General features: G+C 43.8%; 1 protein-coding gene across 1 annotated transcript in view; it reads right to left on the reverse strand.

The window, feature by feature from the left end:
- MTMR12 (myotubularin related protein 12) overlaps positions 1-24,565 on the reverse strand; it is a 113,920-nt gene that overhangs the window by 39,495 nt on the left and 49,860 nt on the right. Inside the window, exons 3-7 of the mRNA XM_006896790.1 lie at positions 23,441-23,583; positions 22,363-22,435; positions 21,143-21,273; positions 19,515-19,608; positions 8,321-8,450 (exon numbers count right to left, since the gene is read on the reverse strand). Of these exons, the coding sequence (XP_006896852.1) occupies positions 8,321-8,450; positions 19,515-19,608; positions 21,143-21,273; positions 22,363-22,435; positions 23,441-23,583 (571 nt within the window). The remainder of the gene's footprint in view (positions 1-8,320; positions 8,451-19,514; positions 19,609-21,142; positions 21,274-22,362; positions 22,436-23,440; positions 23,584-24,565) is intronic.

Raw genomic sequence — 24,565 nt, forward strand, 5'->3', positions numbered from 1 at the left:
ACTGATATCAGGGTTGGGGTAAGACTGAGAAAAACTGGATAAATTATGTATACTGCACTGAAACAGATGAGGGAGTGAATAATTTAAAAGTGATGTATGATAAGGTCTTATAGTTATCACAAGAGTCCACAATTAAAATTTATTTTTTTAAAAAAAGAAATCTATTTTACAGGGCAAATGTGCTGCAAAAGACGTTGCTGAAGTATTACAGGACTTTCAGTTGTCTCACATGCATGCGAAGGCTGCCAATGAGGAAGGAAGACAAAAGAACTGGTGCCCTTGAGGTTCTTACCATTAAGCTGAGCTCCTTACCAATAAGCGCTCAGAGCTTCCTTCTGACTTACTGTGGTGGTGTAGAATACCGAATATACCAGAACTAACAAATGTCTCGGAGGAAGTTTAGTCACAATGCTCCATGGAAGCAAAGAAGGTAGCTTCGCCTCATGTGCTTTGGACTAGAGAAAGCCCTAGGGAAGGACAACAGGCTTGGCACAGTAGAGTGGAGGGTCAGTGAAGAAGACAACCCTCAATGAGATGGACTGACACAGCCCTGTAACAACGGGCTCAGACAGCAACGGCGGTGAGGATGGTGCAAAACTGGTAAATGGTTGGTGCAGTTGTACAAAGGGTCACCATGTGTTGCTGTCAACTTCATGGCACCTACCAACAATTATGAAAACACAATTTATCAGCTGGTCCAACAGCAATAACAAACATGGAAGTGCTAACTGTGCTAGATCATGCTTTGGTTACCGGACATGTCTTATTTAATCCCTGAAACAACCTGAGATGTACACTACTATTATTTTTCATTTTCTAGATAAAGAAACTGAGGCACAGTGCTGCATTCCTGCTGGGGGTGCAGTGCAGAGGTATTCCGCAGCTTAACCCAAAGTCTGTACCCTCTCTGGTGGTTTGAATTCACCAGTGATTCTGCAGGAGAAAGATGAACAATCTCTTCCTGTAAGTATCACCTGCAGCCTCTGAAAACCCAGTGGAGGGGAAGGTATGAGTGAGCTCCAACTACATGGAAATGAATTCCGTTTTCTCTTGACCACTAGAGAGTATACACTGGGGCCAGGACCTGAACGCAAGTAGTTTCTAGTTGAGTAAAAAACCATGTAACTTCGTGACAAATCTGTTAAACAGTAGGAGATGGAAAAGTTAGATTCTTAAGAGTTGCAGATATCAGAGATATATGGGGCACTATCTTTAGTCAAGGAGCTCTGGTGGTGCAACAGTTAAACACTCAGCTGCCAACTGGAAGGTCAGCAGTTCGAACCTCCTCAGCTGCTCTGTGGGAATCTGGCACACTGCTTCTGAATAATTACTGCCAAGAAAAGCCCCTGTGGCTGTTCCACTCTATCACATGGGATTGCAACGAGTTGGCAATTGAATTCAACCTATCCAATAATAGCATCTCTAGTCAGTAGATATTAACTAAAAAGAAAAACCTAAGTTCCACTAGAGGGGAACAATCAACAATTTTTACTCAGAGTTACAAATATAATCTTGTGAGAAATAAGAAGCTGCACATGGTGTTATAACTGTAATAAAAAATACTCAGATGGTGTTTGTATGCATGATGTAGATGTTAAAAACAGGTAATGGAAAAGAGGAATTGTCAGAACTATAGAGATCAGAATCGGATCAAGCCATTCAAATCTCAAAAACCTCATTGCTCCAGTCAGATCTGATTTGATGGTACACATAAAAAATAATAAAATAAATAAATAAATAAAATTTTAAAAAAAACACAACAACCCTCACTGCTGTTGAGTCAGAACTGACTTAGAACTGACTCTATTGGATTTCCAGGCTCTAAATCACAAAGGAAGAGACTGACCATATTTCTGCACTGGGGCCACTGGTGGTTTCAAACTATCAAGCGCAGCCAGCCCCCTGTGGACTATGCTGTCAGAGCTCTGACCAGTTGAGACCATGAAAAGCCAGCCTGCGGGAAATGATCTGACAAACAGTCTGGTTTCTTCAAATAAATTCCAAGAAAAAGTGAAGGGAATCCATTACGGTTAATAAAGAAAGACACATATCAATCAATTTTAAGATAATCTCAATGACTCTTGAGCAAAGATAAAATTGATTAAAAAGGTGAATGGTAAATTGTTTTAAAACATTTTTAAAATGGCAAAATTTAAAGGTTGACTCTCATATCGAAAGATCCTCAAAAAGGCTGACTGACACGGTGACTGCAGTGATGGGTGTGAGGATGGCACAGAACGAGCAGAGCACCGACAGCCCCCTAACATAAGCAGAACCCTAAGGTCCACAACACCACAGCTCCCTTCAAACTCAGCTTGCTCATTAAAAGCCCCTGTTTAAGGGGACTCCAATCCAGAACCATCACACCAGAAGCTGTGAGGTCAGGGCAAGTGGCAGTGGCAGCTCTGAAAAACAATCCAGGTGGGCTGTCGGGACAGCAAACCATTTGTTCCAGAAGATCCTGCTCTTCAAGGTGTCGAGTAGCATACAAGGAAGGGGAACCTCAGGTTTGACCTCAGACCCGCTCAATCAGAATCTGCTTTTGAAGAAGCCCCCAGCCAGCTGATTTACACGCACATTAAACTCTGAGATGCTCATCTCTACATGGTCATTTACAAACAGGCCGCTGTTCTGCTTCTCAACTTCTACAGGAGAACCACCTGGAGCTGTTTAAATACAGTTGCAGCTCCTCTCAGGTGACTCATAACCAGAGTGGAGCCTCCTCTTTGTTGTTGACATTCTGTGAATTTTCACAGCATTGATAATTAGTGATGTTCAGCACTTCACAAAGTTGACTAACCAGTTAATTTTCTCTTACAAATTGTCACAGGAAAAAAAATACATATAAGCAAATTTCTCATGCTGTCACTTAACAGTGGAAATTGTGTAGAGATGAAATTAGAACTCATGAAGAATGAGATGCATTCTCTTGTCCCAATTAACTCTAGATAGAGTCTGTTGAGTCAGTATTTTAAGATTCTCAAATGATACAAAGAACTAATCCCAACTCCTCAGGAGGCAATGCCATTTAGTCCACATGAGAAGTCATCACACTACAGCGGCAACATGTCTTTTTGTGACAACACCAATTCACAGGTTCCTCCCTGTTAAACACACCTCCTAATGCTGTGCTAAGCTGTTATCCCATGACTCTGCCTCCAGCGTGCCCATCTACAAAGCAAGAAAACACTGTCCATTCCTGTTCCATGCACAAGATCAGCTTGGACCCCTGTGATCTGTTGGGATTCATGGACGGATTCTCAGAAGGTCACCAGGTCTTTCTTCCTAGTTCTTCTTAATTCAAAAGCTCCAGTGAAAACCATTCAGCACCACAGAAGTGCCCAGTGACACTGGTGGTGGCTGCTCACAGTATGTGCTGGCTGGGCAATGGCGTGGGGAAGGCAAGAATTCTACAGCTGAACCACCACTATCCTGAACACACCTGCAGGGTTACCGACCTTCCTACACATGCTCAGGGAGTGAGGGCAAAGGAAGGATTTTTCAAGAGCTGAACAAGAGAAGGAATAGACTCTGGATTAGCCGGCTATCACCTGTGAAGATGAAGTAGATAGTTTCTTATGCTTCCTCAACCCACCTGGGGTGCCCTCTGACTTCTGGTGGGGCAGTCGTTATTCTTTTTCCTATTTATTGAGTATATAGATTGAACACGTATGGAGATAGAATAATCCATTCCTGATGCACTCCCTTCCCAATTCCAAACCATGCAGTGCTCCCCTAATGAATCTGCACAAAAGCCTCCTCTGAGATTCCCATCCTTCTCAATGTCAGCCACAACTTGTCATTATCCACCCAGTCAAAACGCCTCTGCATAGTCAATAAAGCACAAATACACATTCTTCTGATGTTCCTTATTTTCAGCCAGAATCCATCAGACATCGGCAATGATATCCCTGGTGCCAATGGCTTCTTCTAAATCCCCCTTGAACTTCTGGCAGTTCCCTCTCTATGTACTGTCCCAGCCATTTTTTAATGTTCTTCAGCAGTATTTTGCTGGCGTGTGATATCAATGATATTGTTCAATAAATTCCACATTCAATTGGATCACCCTTTTTGGGAATGAGAACAAATGTGGACCTTTTCCTATCTGTTTCCCAGACAGCCATCCTCCAAATTTCTTGGCATAGACCAGTCCAAGGCTGCATCCAAGGCTGCATCTGTTAATTGAAACAAGTCAACTGGTATCCCACAGATTCCTGGGGCCTCATCTTTTGCCGATGCCTTCAATGCAGCTTCTACTTCCCCTTTCATTACCACTGGCTCCTGTTCATATGGTACTTCCTGGAATTTTTCAGTGTCAATCAATTCTTTTGGTACAGTGACTCTGTGTATTCCTTCCATCTTCTTTTGATGCTTTCTGGGTCATTCAATAAATATATTACTCATAGCATCACATCTTTCAACACTGTGACATGAGGCTTAAATTTGTTTTTAAGTTCTTTCAACTTGAGAAATGCAGAGTGAGTTCTTCACTTTTTATTCTCCAATTCCAGTTCTCTGCACATTCCATTACAATACTCTGCTCTGTCCTCCTGAACTGCCTTTTGAAACCGTCTATTCAGCTTTTACTTCAACATGTTTTCCTTTAGATTTGGCTTCTCAACGCTCCAATGCAATCTTTAGAGTCTCTTCTGACATTCATTTCGGTTTTTCCTTTCTATTCTGTTTTTGTAATGACCTTTTGCTTTCTTCATGGATAATATCCTTGATATCATCCTACAACTCATCTGGTCTTCTATCAATGGTGTTCAAGGCCTCAAACCTATTCGTAAGATAATCATCAAATTCTGACGGAATTGACTCAAGATCACATCTTGGTTCCTGCACAATCTATATACTGAGCAAATTATTCAAGAAGCTGGATTCTATGAAGAGGAATGAGGCATCAGGATTGGAGGGAGACTAATCAATAACCTGCGTTTTATGGATGACACACCTTACTTGCTGAAAGGGAGGAGGATTTGAAGCTCTTGTTGCAGAAGAATGCAGACTTCAGTATGGATTGCATCTCAATATCTAGAAAACAAAGATTCTTACCACTGGACCAATAGGCAGTGTCAAGATGGACAGAGAGGAGACTGAAACTGTCAACAGCTTCATCTTGCTTGGATCCACTGTACTTGGTGCAAGCAATCAGGAAATAAGGAGACACAGTGCAATGGGAAAATCTGCAGTTAGGGATCTTTCCAAATTATTGAGAAGTAGTGATGTCAGTTAGAGGACTAAGGTGTGTCAGATTCAGGCATGGTCTTTCTGATTGCTGGCTATACATCCAAGACCTGGACAATGAATAAAGATGACAGAAGGAGAACTGACGTCTTTGGGCTGTGGTGTTGGAGAAGAGCACTGAACATCCCATGGATGGCCAACAGAATGAACAGATATGTCTTGGAGAGGGTGCAACTGGACTGCCCTCTGGAGGCAAGAATGATGAGGCTTCGCCTCGCCTACTTTGGACATGTTGCTAGGAGGTGCTATTCCTTGGAGAGGAACATGATATTCAGAAGGGTGGCAGGTCAGCAATGAGATGAAGACCTTCAACTATGTAGACTAACAGGGCGACTGCTGCAATGGGCTCTTGTGTGTCAGGAAGTGTGAAGATGGTGCAGGACATGACTAGATTCAGATCTTTTGCTCATGGGATAACGATGAGTCGTACTCAACTCAAAGGCACCTAACAACCACCACCACCACCACCACATTTATTGAGTATTGATTAATGGCCAGGTACAGGCGTAGTACAGTACAAAGGATACAAATATGAGCAAACAGGGTATTCCTGTTTTCAGAGCTGATAGTTGAGGAAACAAATGTTAATCAAATGAGACACAATTAAATCAACTCATGATCACAGATGTGTTGTGAAGAGAATGCACACGGTGTGATGAGAACTTGTCCCAAGCAGATCTGATCACGTCCCGGGAAGGGACACTTGAGCTGCACTCTAATTTACCACCACCACCACCAAATTAATATAATACGGGGGAAGTAACTTCACCAAAATAGGTACCCAATTAGGATCCAGCACTGGCAAGACATGTGATCATATCAGTGCAGCCAGAGGGCTGTAATGCCCAGTTGGAGACTTGGGCAGGAGGCAGGCCAGCTAAGTGCCTTGTGACACTTGTAAGGGTTTGTCCTTCATACCAAGGATAGCGGAAAGCCACAGAAGCAGGGCTAACTTGATGAGATACACACTGGAGCTGCCCCCACTGACTGCTGTGTACTAAGTTGATGCTTGGTGGATTAGCAAACATGAAGACCAGTCAGGTAACTACCAGAGTAGCGCATGGGCTGAAGCACAGCAGGGCCAGGGGGCTGTCCCAGGATGGGGCAGGGTTCATTCTATGAGGCAAGTTGACTCCACGACACCTAACAGCAAGGCTGTCCAGCTGAGAAAGATGCTTTTCCTGGAGCATCTCCAAAGATCCTTGCAAATGTCTCTGGTTGATCAAAACCGGAGCTGATCTGCTGAAGAGGACGATTAGACACACGAAACCACTATGAAGGGCTCTAGGCAAACATTTCCCCAACGGATAAGATGCGAGCTTCTAAAACCAGATTATGCAGCATCGTGCTTTGAAAATATAAGATGGATCACCTCACGCCTCAGCTCAAACTGTCTATCACTGAATTGAGGAGACTGAGTCCTTAGTCTAATTTTCAAGAAAGCCATGGGCCCATCACAACCAGCCCCTCACCTGCTTTCCCACTATTTCCTCCTGGCCCCAGACACAAGTCCACCTCAGGGCCATGGCCTTGCTAGTCCTTCTGGTGGGCCTGCTAGGCTCCTAGGTTTCTTTAGATGCCCAATCCCCTTTTGGCATTCCTGTGCTCCCTGTCCCATCCCAATTTGCTTTTCTCTGCAGCATTCAGGACCTTTCAGAATACTGAAGCCTACTTATTGTGCTCTTAACATTTCTCCCCACCTAAAATAAAAGTCTAATGTGTCAAGAAGTGTGACAATGGCACAGAATAGGACAGGACTCAGATTTGTTGTTCATAGGATCACAGTAGGTTGTACTTGACTCAACGGCACCCAATGACAACAAAAGTCCTGTGACGAAGAGATTCTTTGCCTATTACTGTACCTCCAGTAGCCTGGAAGGCACATCGTTGATCTTGTTGTTAGGTGCTGTCAAGTTGAATATGACCTCATAACAACCCTATGAACAATCAACCTGAACACTGTCCTATCCTGTGCCATCCTCACAATCTCCAACCCATTCAAGCCCATTGCTGCAGTCACTGTGTCAATCCACCTGGCGGAAGGTCTTCCTCTAGTTTGCTGCCCCTCCGCTTTTCCAAGCATGATGTCCCTTTCTAAAGAATAACCTCTCTTAGCAACATGACTGAAGTATATGAGACGAAGCTTCATCATCTTTGCCTCCAAGGAGCACTGTGGCTGCACCTTCTCAAAAATGTATCTGTTTTTCACACAGGACGCACTCTAATGTTGACTCAATAAATAAAGTGATCAATAAAAAGAGGGAAAAACTATACATTTGGAACTGCCTCTGAAAGCTTTCATTGGGATTACAGACACAATAATGACACAAATGAAAACTTCTTAAAGACACCAATTCAGTTTTGAATATATTACAAAAGACCAGAAGTGCTAGTATTGAAATAGAAATACTGGAACCTACACAGACTGCTGGCGGGAATGAAAAATGGCAGTTTAGCAGTTCCTCAGAAAGTTAAACCCAGAGCTACCACACAACCTGGCAACTCCACTCCTCGGCGACATGCCTGTGAGAAAAACAGGCACCCACATGAAACCTTGCACACAAGCATTCACAGGCCCACAGCACTGTTAGTCATCACAGCCAAAAAGTGAAAACAGCCAGGATGCCGAGGAGCTAACAGGCGACTAAGTAAAACGTGGCTCATCCTGCATCCGAATGTTATTTGATAAGAGACGGTCAAGTTCTAATATATGCTATAAGACGGAAGGATACTGAGAACATTATGCTGAGTGAAAAAGCCAGCTGTGAGAGACTACATATGAGTCCATGCATATCAATGTCCAGAAGAGACAAACATGTAGAGACAAAAGTGAGTGAGCTGTGAGCTGAAGGGGAAAAGAGGCTGGAAAGGAATGAGGAATAACTGTCAGTGGGTCCAGGGTTTCTTTCTGGAATAATGAAAATGTTCTAAAATCAACTGTGGCCATGGTTACACAAGTCTGGAAATAAACTATGAAACACTGTGTACTCTAAATGGGTGCACTGTATGGCATGTGAATTCTCTCTCAACAAAATGCTGTGTTTAGCAAAAAAGAAGCATACTGAAAGCTTACCTTTCACAGACTTTGTACTCCTCGTTGACACTCACTGCTTTGTACTTCATGCTGCCTTTGGTCCGCTCCAACTCCCAACACCAGTCTTTAAGTGTGTCAAACATTACAGTCTGATTCTCGGGATCTGGGGCTAACAAAACAAAATGATGAAAGGTAATGAAACATTTTCTTCAAGTATTCCCCCTCACATCGTGTAACCCTGGTATGTCCACTTGCTGTACAGAGGTAACCTGTGGTTGCTGTGAAGCCAAACTCTATGACACTGATGTGTCAAATGCAATAGTGGTTATCTGTGGTGGACAGTGTTTGCTGAAGCTCCCCGATTAAAACAAGCTTGGAAGCAGGAGTGGCATCCACTTCCACAATAGCTTGTCTTGGGAAACCTTACGAACCTGGAGAAAGGATGAAAGTTCTACAGGAGGTGTCCAGGACTTTCGTTCATAGGGTCGCTATGAGTCACCTGCGACTTGACGGCATTTAACAACATTCTCCCTCACTGCTGTCAAGCTGGAACTGACTCATCACTGATCTGCCACTGAGTTTCTGAGGCTGCAAAGCACATGGAGGAGACTGGCCATCCCTCTCCTGAGGAGCCCCTGGTGGATTTTAACCACCAGAAAGGCACTGCCCTAGGGTTGGCAGTGTAGCTCCCTATACACGAGGTCATTACAACTCCCTTCTAAATTCATTATCATGGAGTTGCACCAACCCCTAGCTGACCCTCCACTGGACTTCTGAGGCGGTAAATCACACAGGAGGAGACTGCCCAGCCTTATCCTCTGAAGCCAAACTTCATGATTTGAACGTCCAGAGAGGTATGACTCCTTAAGGACTACATCACCAAACTCCCTGTTGTTGTTATGTGCCTTCGAGATGGAACCAACTCACAGCTGACCCTCCAGCAGGTTTTCATCACACAGGTTGTAAATCACACAGGAGGAGAATGCTCATATTTTTCCCTAGGAGCAGGTGGATTGGAACTGCTTGCCTTTTGGTTGGCAGCACAGCTCCTTACCACTAGGCCACAAGAGCTCCCTTTTCCTAGGTGCAGCTTTTTGGGGAAGCACCAAACTGCCTTCCATAGTGGTTGTACCATTTTATAATCCCACCAACAAAGTATAAGGGTTTCTTTCTCACCACATCCTTCCCAACATTTGTTGCTTGCTGTCCTATTAAACTTTACCACTCTAACTGGAGTGAGATGGTACCTCATTGTGACTCTGATTTGCATCTCTCTTATTGTAAGTAATTTGGAGCATTTCTTCATGTATCTGTTTGCCATTTGAATATCTTCCTCTGTGGGTAAAAAAAAAGAGCTCCCTTTTTTTTTTTTTTTTCCCCCTAAGGGCAAGTATCCTCATTATATAAAGGTATATTCTTAGGCCCAGTTTCTTCCACTATACTCATTTACACACAAGCATTTTTATTCACTGCTTAACCCTAACTTTGTTCTTCCTTTTAAAAGTTAATCCAAAGGTATGACTAAGGCTCTGTCTTTTTTACATTATAGAAAAGAAATCATCCTTCCTTCTGTTCCTAGCAAGAGTAATTTATAGCTTCATTCTTCAGTCATCTGACTGTGAGATAACTTATATAACGCAGAAAAGATCCTGTGAAGCATTAAAAGATAGTTTGGTACATATGCTAAAATAATACTGTATTTTTAGCCCTATCAATACGTGCACAAGCCATGAACTTAAGATGAACAGCAAGTCAGGTTCTATTACTTTTCATTTGCATTGTGCTTCTTACAATCATTCTCATAGACTATGTCTTATAAAATGAATCATCACTGTTCTATGCCCGCTTTTACCCCGACTTTTCTGATCCCCACTGGATCTTTCTTAACTCCTTCATCACTTCCCTCCACCCACCAATTTTGTGACCCTGTGATTCTCAGACCCCCTGCTCTCCACTCTCAGCCCTGGTTCTTAAATGTAAGTGGTCTTTCCATTTGAAGACACACTGCCAACATAGAGATTTTCTAGAGTGGCTCTTGGCTAATAAAAATCATATGGTAGCCATCTGGGTGAGGGTCTGCATGCTGGGAGCTGCAGTACGGTGGGGCGGCCTCTCTGCTTCTGCACAAGGCTGCCGGAAGGAAATGCTCCCGTGGCCTGGCAGACCTGTCCCTGGTCCTCTCCCAGGCCACAGCCCTGCCTGCTGGAGTTGACATCCACCATAAAAGTCTCATATTTATTTACACAAACTCCATCGCAAGCCAGTCAGTTCAAGCCTCGGTAAATTTAAAAGACTAAGCTTTCTAAAAAAAAGAAAAGTGTTGGATCCTTTTCCGGTTCATACGAATGATGATCGGGAGTTCATACGTCTGTATGACATGTGCCACCTACTAACCTTGTTACGACGGAGGCACACTACCCATCTGACATGGAAAAAAAAAAGAAAAAAAAAGGAAAAAAAAGAAGAAAAAAAAAAGTGTTTGACAAAATTCCTACCTGCTTCCTTTAATAAAAGCAGTTCATAGCACAAGCTATGCTTACAAAGCACTTAGTGTCTGCCAGCAACTATTCTAATCATATTCTTTTTTAAATCCCAACTTTTTATTGTGATATGGGTGCGAATTTACAGATCAAACTGGTGTCTCATCCAACAGTTCAACTTCTGTTTTGTGGCACTGACTATGACCCCCACAAGGCAACACCACCCATCCCGCTTCCTGTCTGTTTCCTGTTTTCATCTGTCCTCCTTTCCTATCTCCTCTCGTCTTCCCCACTGTATCCTTGGGCAATGCTGCCTTTTTTGGTCTCATATGCTCAGAAGTTCTCAGGAGAGTGTGCGACTCCCTGGAGTTACTGTTCACCTTACTTGTCTGCCCACTGTTTGGTTGACAGTTGAACCACGAAGGCGAGCTCAGTCCCAGGTCTGAAGGGTGACTACAACTAAGGGCCCTGGACTCAGGGTTCCACCCGGCACTAGCAGGCCAGTAAGCCTAGCCTTTTTTCTCTGTATTTTCCTTCCACCCTCCCGAGGCCCTTCTAACCATGATCTCTTTAGAGGGTCAGGAGTGGCACTCGGGCACCATCTAGCTCTGGTCTTGGGTTGGGAAGACTCCAGGGAGTGTGTGATCCATTAGATATGTGAACGGATTGTTTCCATGTCTGATTTTCTCCACTCTTCTTTGCTCCAGATGAGGAGAACTCAAAGCTTTCAAGACCACAGATGAAGACCATGACAATAAGACGAAGAATACTGTTTTTCTGGACTATGTTGTGCCAAAAGACCTTGAGATCCCCTGAGACTATGGTCCTCAGTACCCAGGACCAAGTCCCCCCAGGCTGCCCTCCCCCCACCCCCAGTCAATTCCTTCCCACAAGGTGTTTTTTGTTTTTTTAAATTTTTTTTAATAATTTTAATGAACATTTACAGAGAATTTGGATTTCCATTCATTCATTGCTGCACTTCTCTACCCGCCCCCCAGTTCGCTCCTCTCTTTCAAAAGTAAAAGAAAGACTCCCTCCCTGATACACAATCCCCCCGCACCCCTCCCAATGCCCCAAGTACATTCCACTATGCAGCCTTAATTGTGGACTCCTGTGATAACCATAATACCCTATCATTGCTTTTAAATTATTCACTCCCTCATCTGTTTCAGTGCATTATACACAATTTATTCAGTTTTTCTCAGTCTTACCCCCACCCTGATATCAGTCCCATTTTACAGCAGTGACATCATGCAATATTTGTCCTTTTGCAACTGAGATATTTCACTCAGCATAATGTCCTCCAGGGTCACCCATTTTGAATAATATTGAATGAGTTCCTTGTTTTTCAATGCAGCGTAGTATTCCATTGTGTGAATATACTACAGCTTCTCTATCCATTCGTTTGTTGATGGGCACCTGGGTTGTTACCAACTCCTTGCTATTGTGAACAGAGCTGTGATAAACATGGGTGTGCATGTATCTACTTGGATGTCAGTTATGGTCTCTTTGGGATATATTCCCAGTAGTGGAATTGCTGGGTCAAATGGTATCTCTATTTGCAACTTTTTGAGAAAGCGCCATACCGCCTTCCACAGTGGTTGTACCATTTTACATTCCCACCAACAGTGAATAAGGGTTCCAGTTTCTCCACAACCTTGCCAGCATTTGTTGCTTGCTGTTCTGTTAAATTTTGCTATTCTGACTGGGATGAGATGATATCTCATAGTTGTTTGCCACAAGGTGTTTTTTATGGGTAAGAAGTTTTTACCATTTTTATGCTGTGTGTCCTACTTTATGGATATATCAGTAAGATATATAAACACGTATGCACAATCATCCTCTGTCAAACCTACACGTGCACGTTCATGTCTGCAGTCCACTCCCCCTCCCACACCAGCCAGGCTGTGTTCTCTCTGCATCCACGTGTAGATATGACTGTTACTGAAGGAGTGCACAGGTAAACATTTACCTTTTTTGGCCTTTAACAATCTTGTGCTTCTCTCAGTGTCTTCCTTTGCCTTGATCATTTGGGGTAATCATATTCTATTTTGTTAACTCAACCCTCACAATCGTAGAGGGTTTTAGTTGCTGGTAGGTGCCATCAGATCGACTACGCCTCAGTGACTCTATCAACAACACATCTGAACTCCGCCCTATCCTGTGTCATCCTCACAATCTCCACCGTGCTCACGGCCATCATTCCAGTCACTGAGGGGCAGGACACCTTGTTAAGGGTATATCTCTCTTCTGCTGACAGATTATCTATGTTTCCCATTGTTGTTGTTGTTAGGTGCCATCAAGTCAAGTACGACTCATAGTAACCTATGAACAAGAGACCCGAGCCCCGTCCCATCCTGTGCCATCCTCACCATCTCTGACACAGGGGAGCCCACTGTTGCAGTCACTGTGGCGATCCATCTTGTCAGGGGTCTTCCTCTCTTTTGCGGACCCTCCATCTTTCTAAGCATGATGTCTCTCTCCAAGGAATAGCCTCCCCTAGACATATGCTCAAAGTACACAAGACAGAGCTTTATCATCTCTGCTTCCAAGGAGCACACTGGCTGCACCTTCTCCACAACATATCTGTTTTTGGCAGCCCATGGGATATTCAGCACTCTTCTCCAACACCACAGCTCAAAGGGATCAATCCTTCTTTTGTCATCTTTATTCACTCTCCAGCTCTCAGATGTGTAGCACAAGCAACTGAAAAGATCAAAGTCTGACTCGGGCGCACCTCACAGAGTAGGTAATATAATTCCCTCCATTGCACAAATATGACACAGAAAAATTATGCCATTTGCTCAGGGTCAAGTCATAGGGTTAATCGGTAGCAGAACTGGAATTCATTCCCAGGCAGCTAGAAATGAAATTTCTAAAATGTACTAAGAAAAAAATATCCAAAAATGCATGGACATAAATGATAATCACTTCCTTGGGAATCGAAGCAAGCCTTTCCCGAGAATGTCCACTCTCATATATCAGTTAGAGACTTTCCTCCACCAAAAAAATGAGGGGTGGGAGGGAGACAGGAGAGGAAAGATGGACTGGAAAACAGGGGAGAGATGCTCGGCCTTCTGGCACGAAAAGCCACCACATAGTAATAAAACTGCCAGGGTCAATCAAGGTAAGAGTTTTGGCACTCAACTGATCTTGGCCAGCCCAAGAGCCCTTCACTGGGCCCAAACCAGGAACCAGGGAACAAGAAAGAGGCCGAATCCTAAAAATACAGCATGATTACGTAAATGCAAACCGAACAAATATTTACATGAATTACAGTGATTAACTGTCATATTTGTATACTTCATTTTGGGACAATCTGTAAGCCAGTACCCAACTAATCAGTACTTGTACACACAGCTCTAGCAGAAAAGATCTGTCATCTATAAGCACGAACTCGAATTAAAAAACACATTTTATACTCAGTGCTAGAAGTATTTTATAGCAATGTGATTTTCTGAATTAATCCATTTTTAATAACACATAGCTGTAGGCTCTGTGACAGAGCGGTGGTGGCACAAAGTTCAAGCACGTAGTTGCTAACCAAAAGGTTGGTGGTTTAAACCCACTCGTGTGTCCTCAGGAGAAAAGACCTGACTGCCTGCTCTGTAAAGAGTCCAGTCCAGGAAGCTCTACGTGCAGGTCTGCTGTCTCCCATAGGGTGGTGATGAGCTGCATCGGGTCCACAGTACGCACATCATCCACAACTACACACACTCTCATTAACCAGAACTACTCACAATTAGTAACAGAAACTCAACCAAATCACGGGTTTTAACAACTGGATTTAATTTTTAGAATATTCGACCACAAGCACTTTATAGTTTAACAAACTAGAGACTAATGTGTGTGTATCTGCAGCTGTAACCCACTTCTGATAACGTCTTCTCTTTCGAGGCTTCTATAAGGAAACTGTTCAAATGCATAGTCTATAGAAGTTCCTTCTCTTTCTTCTGTTTTCATTTACTGCTCAGAACACTTTCCATTAGTCTCCAAGTCCCACTGAAATTGTTATTGTCAAGTGCCTTTGAATTGATAACTCTAGGTGAGTCTATGAACAACAGATCAGAACCATGCCCTACCCTGCACCATCCTCACCATCTCTGACATGCGCAAGCCCACTGTCATTGTGCCAATCTCTCTCTTTAAAGGTCTTCTTCTCTTTTGCTGACCTTCTACTGCATTGCTCCCGAAGGCATGCAGTTCGAATCCACCAGCTGCTCTTCAGGAGAAAGATGGGCAATCTCCTCTGGTGCAACTAACTGCCTCCGAAAACCCACGCGGAGAGTCAGCTATGGGTCGGTGCCGACTTGATGATACACAATGACAACAACGACATCTTTTTCCAGTGACTGTCTTCTCTTGACAACCTGCCCAATGTCTCATATATTGAGATGAGCAAAGGAAAGAACAATATATAAGAGGACAAGTAGCAAAATATCACTTAAAAAAGGGAGGACAGAGAGATATAGAAGGATTAGTGGAAGTGAGAATTACAGTGAGGAAGTAGGAAGAATTCCATCTCGTTGTGGCTACAGACACTGGTGTTATGGAACAAAATGTATTAGAATGGCTGAAGGAAAAATTAATTTGCCAAGTAGCAGTACAAGGATTTGAATTCATCAGAGACAGATTACTGGATGTACAAACCACCAATTACTGAAAGGCTGGAAGGGTCACTCTACCAGGAGTGCCTTGGAAGAAAGGCCTGGCAACCTGTCTCTGAAAATCATATTGGTTCAACAGCATTTGGTTTGGTTTTGGTGTTTTAGTGTTTGGAGACTGAATGCATAACCTGTTACCTTTTTCTATTAAAACCACCACAGTTTGCCAAACATAAGTATGTTCTTTTAATTTTATTTACTATTTGAGTAAATGTTTATAAAGCAAATTGGAATTCTACGCACCACCGTAGACATTTTTATTTTATGCCAGGAATCACTACACCCACACTGCAGCCATATTCTGTCATGTCCCAGTGATCCTCAAGTCCATTCAGCCTTCTCACTGCTATCTGAGCTTTACCCCTGGGCAAGAGCTGCCCTTTTGATCCTTGACTGTTCTAAGCAGGGAATACTTCTCAGGCTCGCATTACAGGGCCTACTGTTTGACTCAAAGTTGAGCTAAGGGGGTGAGCTTATGTCCAGGCTTGAAAGGTGACTGAAAGGTTTCACCAGTCTCTATCAGACCACAAGGGTAGGCATTTTATGATCTGGAGTTTTGTTCCCCATTCCTCCTTGCCCCTGCCCCTGACCCCCAGCGCCCAGGATTTTCTACTTTGATCCCTTTGAGAACAGTCAGCACCTCTCGGGAACCAGGCACCATCTACTTCTCCTCTCAACAGCTGCTGAGGCTCAGAATTTAGTTCACCGGACTGTTTCTAAGTATCTTTAATTTTCTTCATTCTTCTTTATTCCAGGGTGTTCTGGTGGCTTGGTGATTAAGGAGCTGAGCTGCCAATCCAAAGACACAAGGTTCAAGTCCACCAGCTGCTCCATGGGAGAAGGATGGCCAATTTCCTCCCACAAAATTAACTACATCTGAAAACCCACTGGGGGTGTCAGCCAGGAGTCAGTTCCAACTCGATGGCACAATAACTTCTTTATTCCAGAGAGAAACTATAGTTTCATATTAGGTAACCGTTCATAAGCTTTTAAGACTCCAGTTCCTACTCACTAAAGGAAGACGTCGAACACAATCTTCAATGACTGTTATGTCAACTGACCTTGATGTTTTCAGAGACTGTTGTCCTGAGATCATACGACCAGCAACTCACTTCCAGGGTGACTGGTTATGATTGAGTTTATGTAACTTTGTCTGGTTGCCTCTATTATGTTGTTGTTGTTGTTATGTGCCGTCGAGTCGTTTGCGACTCACAGCAACCCTATGTGTAATAGCCCTAAACCCTGCTCTATCCTGTGCCAATCGCACTGCCTCTGACACACCCATCCCAATTACCCCCGTCACTGAATCAGTCCACCTCATAGAGGGTCTTCCCCTCCTGCGCTGTCCCTCCACCCTCCCAAGCATGATGTCCCTCTACAAGGACCTGTCCCTCCTTGCAACATGCCCAAAGTATGTCAGACGAAGCCCCAGAATCCTTGCCTCCAAGGAGTTGCTTGGTTTAACCCTCTCCAGGATGAATCTGTTTGTTTTGTACAGGAATATATTTATAGGTGGTCGAGTGGTAAGAAGCAATACTGCAAACCTGAAGGCACACGGTTCAAATCCACGTGCTCAGTAGGAGAAAGATAGGTAATCTCCTCCTGTGTCACTAACTGCCTTTGGAAACCACCAGCAGGTCAGCTATGGGTTGGTTCCGACTCAAAAGTACACAACAACAATAATATGAATTTAGAAGATTATCTGCCAGACCTACATACAGTCCCTTCATCTACTCCTATCTGCTTGGCTTGTCTGCCTGTGTGGCCCCCCTGAGGGCTAATGTTTCATACTGATACCACAGGAAATGTGTCCAATGGTATTTACCTTTGCTGTCTGCATGTGCACCTGTGCCTTCCTTTTCTTTAGTGATTCTGTGCTGATGTCCCCTTTATGGAGCTTGCTCTTTTGAAGCATCATCTTGTTTTTGCATGTGTCAATCCCTCTGCTGAAATGACTCCTGTAAACTACCAGCTACTCCCACGTCCTTCCTATCAGCTCCGGCACAGTCTTCTCTTGGAGAGGCCTCCCTCCTCCAGCACGCTAGGTCACTTCCTCCCTTCTGCTCCCACAGTCCCTTCCCCCAGGAGACACACCACTCAGTGGCCGCTCCTATTAGACTCTACACTCCTGCAGGGCCAGGATTCAGTCCTGTAAGCCCCACAGCGCCTGAATGAGCAGTCAGTGACAAAGCAACTCTCCACTTCCATTTCAGAAAGGCTTTTCCAGGATTTTTTCCCCTTTTTTTAAAAAAAAATCTACCATCATTCACTTTTAAACGAGTATTCATGTATATTGTTCCATGTATATGTATCTTATACAATCACCTCTGCACATTGTGTTTTATATCATTAATTACTACTGATTTGTTACTTTTATCTCCTAATCTCCTCCAGTCTCCACTACACCTTATCTACTTCTTCACCTGCCCATCCCCACTCACTTCTGATCTCCTCTTCCTCCCTCCACTCCCCTTCTCCCTTTGGAATAGTTATACATATCTTTTTATATATACACACACATACAGAGAGTGAGCGCACGCGACAGCCTACCAACCTATTTGTTAAGTGCATTCTTCCCAGGTTGATCCTGCCTGGCTTGGTCCTTGTAGTCAGTGTCCTCTGTCTGCCCATTACATGGCTATTCTTCCCTTCACCCCAGCCCCCTCAGCCCCCTTTACCCTCCTATTGTCACCGTAGGATCTTATGCAGTATTTGTTCTTTTGTATCTGAGTTACCTCACTCAACATAGCGCTCTCTAGACTCTCCCATGTTGTGTTGCATTTTACAAATACTTCCTTGTTCTTCAGTACTACAGTGTTCTTATCTATGCACTTCCCTGACAGAAAGCTCCTGGCACACAGGATTACTAGGCATCAAATAAACACAGAGACACAGGCAGAAGGCAATCAAGCCAGGGAGAGAACTAGAGAAGGAAGAAACGAGCATCCACGGAAATGCTGGAAAACGTTAGAGATTATAAAGATCACCACATTTCTTAATGAAAAGATTTCTCCCTTTCCTGGTAAATTGAATGGGAAATATCTGTAAATTTAAGTTTCTCTTACGAAACTAGCTTTCTGATACACTTTGTTATATAGCCAACTGTTTTGTGTCCCAAAAAATATTTGCTATAAAGTGTCCACATGCCATTTAAAAACCTGCTAGAACGCAAGACACCCTTGAGAATCTTAAGATATGAAATCAAGTGTATTGAAGTAGTAACAGGAGTTTAGATATAAGCAGGGCTATTTTGATCTTGTTTCAAATATCAATTTAAACTTGTTTTAACTGGTCTCATAGTCCCAATTACAATATAGCACAGTACAATATGTTGATTTTATTTTTTTTTCTTTCTTAAGAAACAATATACAAGCAACCCCTGACAAAATTAAACAAATTTAAAGCACAGAGCTAAAGCAACAATAATCAAAATGAAAAACAAACAAACCAACCCAACAAAGAACCTCCACAAAAATCTTCTGAGTGAAAAATCCATGCAGAGTGAACAGTGTTGAAGAAGAGGGGGGGAAAGCAGAAATTTAAAAATGAGTTTTCTCACACCAGGGTCTGGGAAGAATGGGAAAACCTTTGCCTACTCTCAAATATAAACCCAGAAGAAGAAGAGGAAACTAAATGTCTATCAGTGGATGAACGGGTACAAAGACTGCAAATACCTAACAACAGAATACCACTAAATCTCAGAAGACAATCCCATCCTGAAGCATTCTACAACATGAACAAACCTTGAAAATGTGCTCAATGAACTAACCCGGTCACAAAAGAATATTATATAACCTCACTCATATGAAGTACCTACAATATACAAATATGAACAAATAGAGAACAAAGTTCATTAGTGGCTTCCAGACATGGAGAAAGAGGGGAAAGAATGAGTCCCAGCTTAGGGCAGCATGGAATTTCTGTTAATGGTGGTGGAATAATCTGGAAATGGGTAGATGTGGTGGTTGCACTATACGGTGAACACAATCACTAGCACTCATTTGTGTGTAAAAAACATGGAATGGGCACATGTCATGTTATCTAAGTTTTTACGACGATGAGAAAAATGAGAACCCAGAAGACACTTACCCGGGCTGCTCTGAGCAGCAGCTGCATAGGAAAACAGAAACAATCGCTTAAGTAGTTTAGGAGCCTGGGTGTGGTGAATTATGCCACTGACGATCTACAAAAGAACCAAGCAATGTAAAGTCACTAAAAAAGCTGAGACTTGACACAGTTATGATTTTACCAGGAACACACTAGAAGAGGTAAGAGCACATTTGTCTCTTTTCATCATGCCAATGGTGGGAAAAGCATAGGGTCAACAAAAGGGAGGGAGCCCTCAATGAGATGGATGGACGCAGTGACTGCAAAGGTGGGTTAACAGGGGAGACTGCAAGGATGGTACCGGATCAGACAAGGCATCAATCTGTTACGGGGTGGCTAAGAACTGGAGCAGACTCTAGGAGCTCTGGGGACCTAAGGCTATGAATCTGCACTGCAATCTCAAAAACTCACGGTTCGAATCTACCAGCCGCTCCATGGGAGAAAGATGGACAATCTCTTCCAGTGCGATTTACAGCCTCTGAAAACCCACTGGAGAGTCAGCTATGGATCAGTTCCAACTCAGTGGTAAACAACAACAAATAAGGGATCTAACAACAATGACAAAGTAGCTCCTAAGAAGTCCTTCGGGAACAGTGAGTTACACGGCCGGTTGCTAACAAACGGCAAGCAGTTCAAATCCACAATCTTCACAAGGGAGTGAAGAAGTGGGCAGGCTCCTCCCTTCAAGATTTACAACCTCTGAAACCGGGCGGAGGGTCACCAGGAGCTGGACCTGACTCCACGGTCAGTCGAGACTTTTGAATGTGGTTCCTTTGGAAAGTACGCTGTATCTTCTCAAGGCCTGAGTGTAGCTACGAAGATACATACATCTTGGGATAATATTAAATAAACAGAATGCTAACCATTCTGTCTGGTTTTTTAATAATTTTGAATTTTTAGGGACATTCTAAAAACAATTCCTGAGAAAGGGAGGTAAACATTTAGGTCCTATAAGTCAGATTCTCCAAATATCTGGCAAGTCAAAGACTTGTAGCCAATATCAGACAATAGCCAGGACACTTAGCTGTCCCGTCGTACTTGGTGTGGCCTCTAGAATCTTCTAGACAATGAGCTAAGGAAATCAATCTATGTGCTGTTTGTGTGAAGTTCCAAACAAGAGTAGGTTTGGATAGATGACTAACCCTTTTATCCAGAATGAAATTTATGGTTTCACAGGGAATATCTCCTGGAATCCAGAAGAGAAAGGAGAGTTGTGTTCTAACTAGACAATTTTGGAATTTTCCGTAAGTTTCAAAGCTGTAAAGTTAAAATTCATGAGATTTAGGGTCACTTGGTGAGGCTGTTGGAGGTAAGGGGAGAGGGTTTCCTCGTGCCTGCAGCATCCTGCTCTTACGGGGTGTCTCCCACTCTTCAGGAGCTCTGGAAATGAAAGCACTAAAGCATCAAAGGACTTCAGGCAGCATGTGTTGAGCTAATACACAGATACCATTTAGTAACTTTCATGTTTTAATCAAGACCCGTGGGATTATAACCAACTTTCATTTCACAGATGTCAAGTGTCCTCCTAACCTTTGTGTAACTTAAACACTAGGGTCTGAGGGAGAAACCTGAGGGGAAATAAAACCTAAAAAAGGCATGCAACTAGTTACCCTTTTGACTTCCTCCTCCTTTGTGTACCTCAGACAGAAGTGGAATACTCGGAGGTCTTTGCAGTGGATGATGAGCTTCTCAGGGTATTTCTTCAGTTGTCCAATGACAGTTTTTTTTTTCTCATCAAACACTACAGATCAATGATTAAATCAGGAAAGGAAATTACATTAGCAGGCAACAAGTCAGTGTTCAAGAGAGACAAGGGTGACTACGAAGGTCTAAGGAGATGTCTCCCTAAGTAAAAGGATAGGGACTATCTAGCTCAGAATAATCAATAGCAGGGGCTCAGGCCCTCTAAGTTAGGGTTCTCTGTGCCTCTGAATAAAACACAAAGCCAAAAATAACAGGCCATTGATGGCAGAACTGATTCTATGGACATGAAACAGTGATGACAGCAAAAGGTGTGGAACCAAGGGATACACTTTCTTTGGATTGCCAACTCTGGGGCTTATGACCAGGTTGCCTCCTGACAACTCCCCTTTCTTCCCCCAGAGTCTGGACATACTCAGCACTTATTAGTGCTGAGAACATCATAAATGGCTACAGAACAATTTCTGGGGAAAGTCCTAAACATAAAAATAAAGAAGTAGAATAGAGGTAGGCTTGGCCAGATAAGTTTATTTACTTAGCAATAAAAGATACCCTAATGCAGCACCACAGACCTTTATCAGATTAGCCTTTAAAGTAAAGCCTGCATAGCAGATAGCGAAAGTATAATCAATGTTGAGCACATAATGGCACTATGGAGTATGTCAAAGAACAGGCTCCAAGTTCAAGAACAAGTGTCCTAAGCCAAGTGACTGCAAGTAAGTCACTTGTGATTTTCCTCACCCTAAAAAATAGATTGAAACAAACTAATGTATATACAATAAAATGTTAATGAACTCCAAAGGTCCTGGGTGGTACAGGTAATGAGCTTGGCTGCTAACTGAACGGCTGAAAGTTCAAGAGGTGCCTTGCGAGGGGAGAAGTTTAAGGCTTGGCAGTCATTTGTGAAAGCTAAGCCAATGAATGCCGTATGGAACAATTTTCTTGACATAAAGTATATCCAAATTCAAATGCTGTGTTCACATCATGATTACTCTAGTACAAATGGGGTTACCAGGAGACTAAACCAACTTAGGAACAGCTGGGGTTTTCAAAATAATGGACCATAAAACAACATTCTCAGCTTTACATTCAAATGATGTCAAGAGCCCAGGCAAGGAATGAGACTTACCTCCATAAATCTGATCAACACAGTGGAGAGTGATGTCATTTTCTCCTATAACTTTATTCTTAAATTGGGTTTCCTGAAAGATTAAAAAAGAAAACAGCTGGGATTCCCTTCTCTGTGCAGTGAGATATTTACAGAGGGAACACTTAACATTCAACGTGCACGTTCTAAAAAGAAAGAAAGAAAATAGGGAATGATAGCAGAAAGAAGCCCTATCCTGAAGACAGGGATGAAAAAGTATTTGAAAAAAGCTGTGAGCCTTGACTTTTTGATCCAGCAAAGCCAGGATTCTCCTAAGAAAACCTCTCACTTCATGCACTTATCAGAGAGGCGCTCACAGGTGAGATGCAAGAGAACAGTCTAATGCCTAAGTGCAAACAGGTGACTGATGGAGCCGCTTAAAGCCATCGGGAGGGAGAAAATGCGGGAGACGTGAGCGCCTGGCAAACACTGTCTTCGTACAGGATTAGGAACCCAGTCCCAACAGTGGGCAAGGCATAGGAGACCACATGAGAGGTCTCTGAGCCAGCAGTGGTTGGTGCTCCTGTGTTAGAAACAAGGGTGGTCGGGAACGGCCAGGCCCTGGCCGGGTTTCCATTACTGTCTGGTGCTCTGAGCGGGGTGAGCAGTCCCCTCCTTCCTCAGTCCCTTGTTTGATTGCCTGCACAGACGCAGTCTAATGGGACACTGTTATTAGGTTCTGACAGGGTTCATTCAAGGCAAATCCCAATTCAGCATCAATCTCTCTACTGAACATGAAGAATTAGTAGTATATTTGGGGAGAGGAGGTATTTTCCCAATGAGTAATATGTACTACAATAAAATACAGAATAAGAAAAGGGAGACAGTGTCAGCCTCTTAGGCCAAATGCAAAGCAGCGTGCCACACAGCGCAGGTGGAAAACTGCAGGACAGTCTTGCTCCTGAGAGGATGCTGTGAGGGACAGAGAGTAGGACCAGTGGCAAGGACTTCTGTCCTGCAGGCTCATGTGTGTCGGGGTTCACTAAGAAGCTGGGGAGAAGGAAATGGAGCCCCAACCGCCTGGTTCACCCCCTCATCGCCCCAAACAGCTGGCACGTACGTCATGATCCAATGCAGATTCATCGTCCCCCAAGAAGGCAATCTTGAAGTCTGTGCACACGAGCTTCCCACAGATGCCGCGCTGACAGGAGTCCTCCTGGACACACTTCAGAACTGTGCTGGCCTCACAGAGTAGCTGCTCACCTGACAGAAACGCAAACAAGCCCTGCTCAGAGCCCTGCGGGACCTGAAGTGGGAGAACACTCAAAGCTTCCGTATGTAGGACACGCATCCTTCACTACACAGGGCAGCACCTGAGGACTTTGCATTTCCCAGCGTGGCAGGAGCTACAATGTGTGGGAGAAGACGATGACGTAGAGGGGAGACCACCACTAAGCAAAAGCACAAAGGCTTGGGTCCACCCTCACACAGGGAGATTGTCTCTTCTCTCTGCCAACAACGACCATTTCCAGAGAGGGGACAATTCCCTCAGCTACACTTTCACTTGGTGTTTGTTTTACTTTGACCCGAACATGACTGGGAACACAATCTCCATGCGCAGCAGAGTGAGTGCAAATGGAGGGACCATGTGTGGCCCCTTCCGCTGACCTTGGCCCGCTCCGCCTCTCCTTCTGGAGTTGTTAGAGCAGAGCAGGCTGTCTCCCGGGCGACCGCTTCCTCACACACGAGAGTGCTCTCATCTTCTGTGGCAGAACCACCCTCATTCTGGCTCCACAGACAAAGATGGGAGGAAAAAGGATGTTTTGTGGGGGAGCAAAAAAAACCAAGGTTTCCTCTCTTTCTTCACTGAGATTATTTCCTGCGAATGTGTCACCTTTTCCTGCCCTCTCTGCAGGCCCTGGGCTCATGGGAAAAACTCCCCTTCCTGGAGGCAGTGGGCTTCTCTCCACAGGCAAAATGGAGGCTTATGAGTCGGGATAAGAGAAGGATGGAGGAGAAAGGAAAAGTCAGTCGAAGTACTGTGGTTGTTAGGTGCTGGGGACTCAACTAAAACGCCTAACTGACCTGATAAACAACACACGGGAGCCCTCCTCACAATCTCCACCCATACACACAGCAGCAGAGAAAAACAACTGGCAATCTCTTTGCTCCTTCCCTCTCCCTTTGGCGTCTCCATCAGGGCATTTCTTTCAGTTTCTTACCATTTACTTTTGGCTCAAAACTG

Source organism: Elephantulus edwardii, unplaced genomic scaffold (assembly GCF_000299155.1).
Source record: "Elephantulus edwardii isolate Elephantulus edwardi_28Jun2011 unplaced genomic scaffold, EleEdw1.0 scaffold00191, whole genome shotgun sequence".
Lineage (NCBI taxonomy): Eukaryota > Metazoa > Chordata > Mammalia > Macroscelidea > Macroscelididae > Elephantulus > Elephantulus edwardii.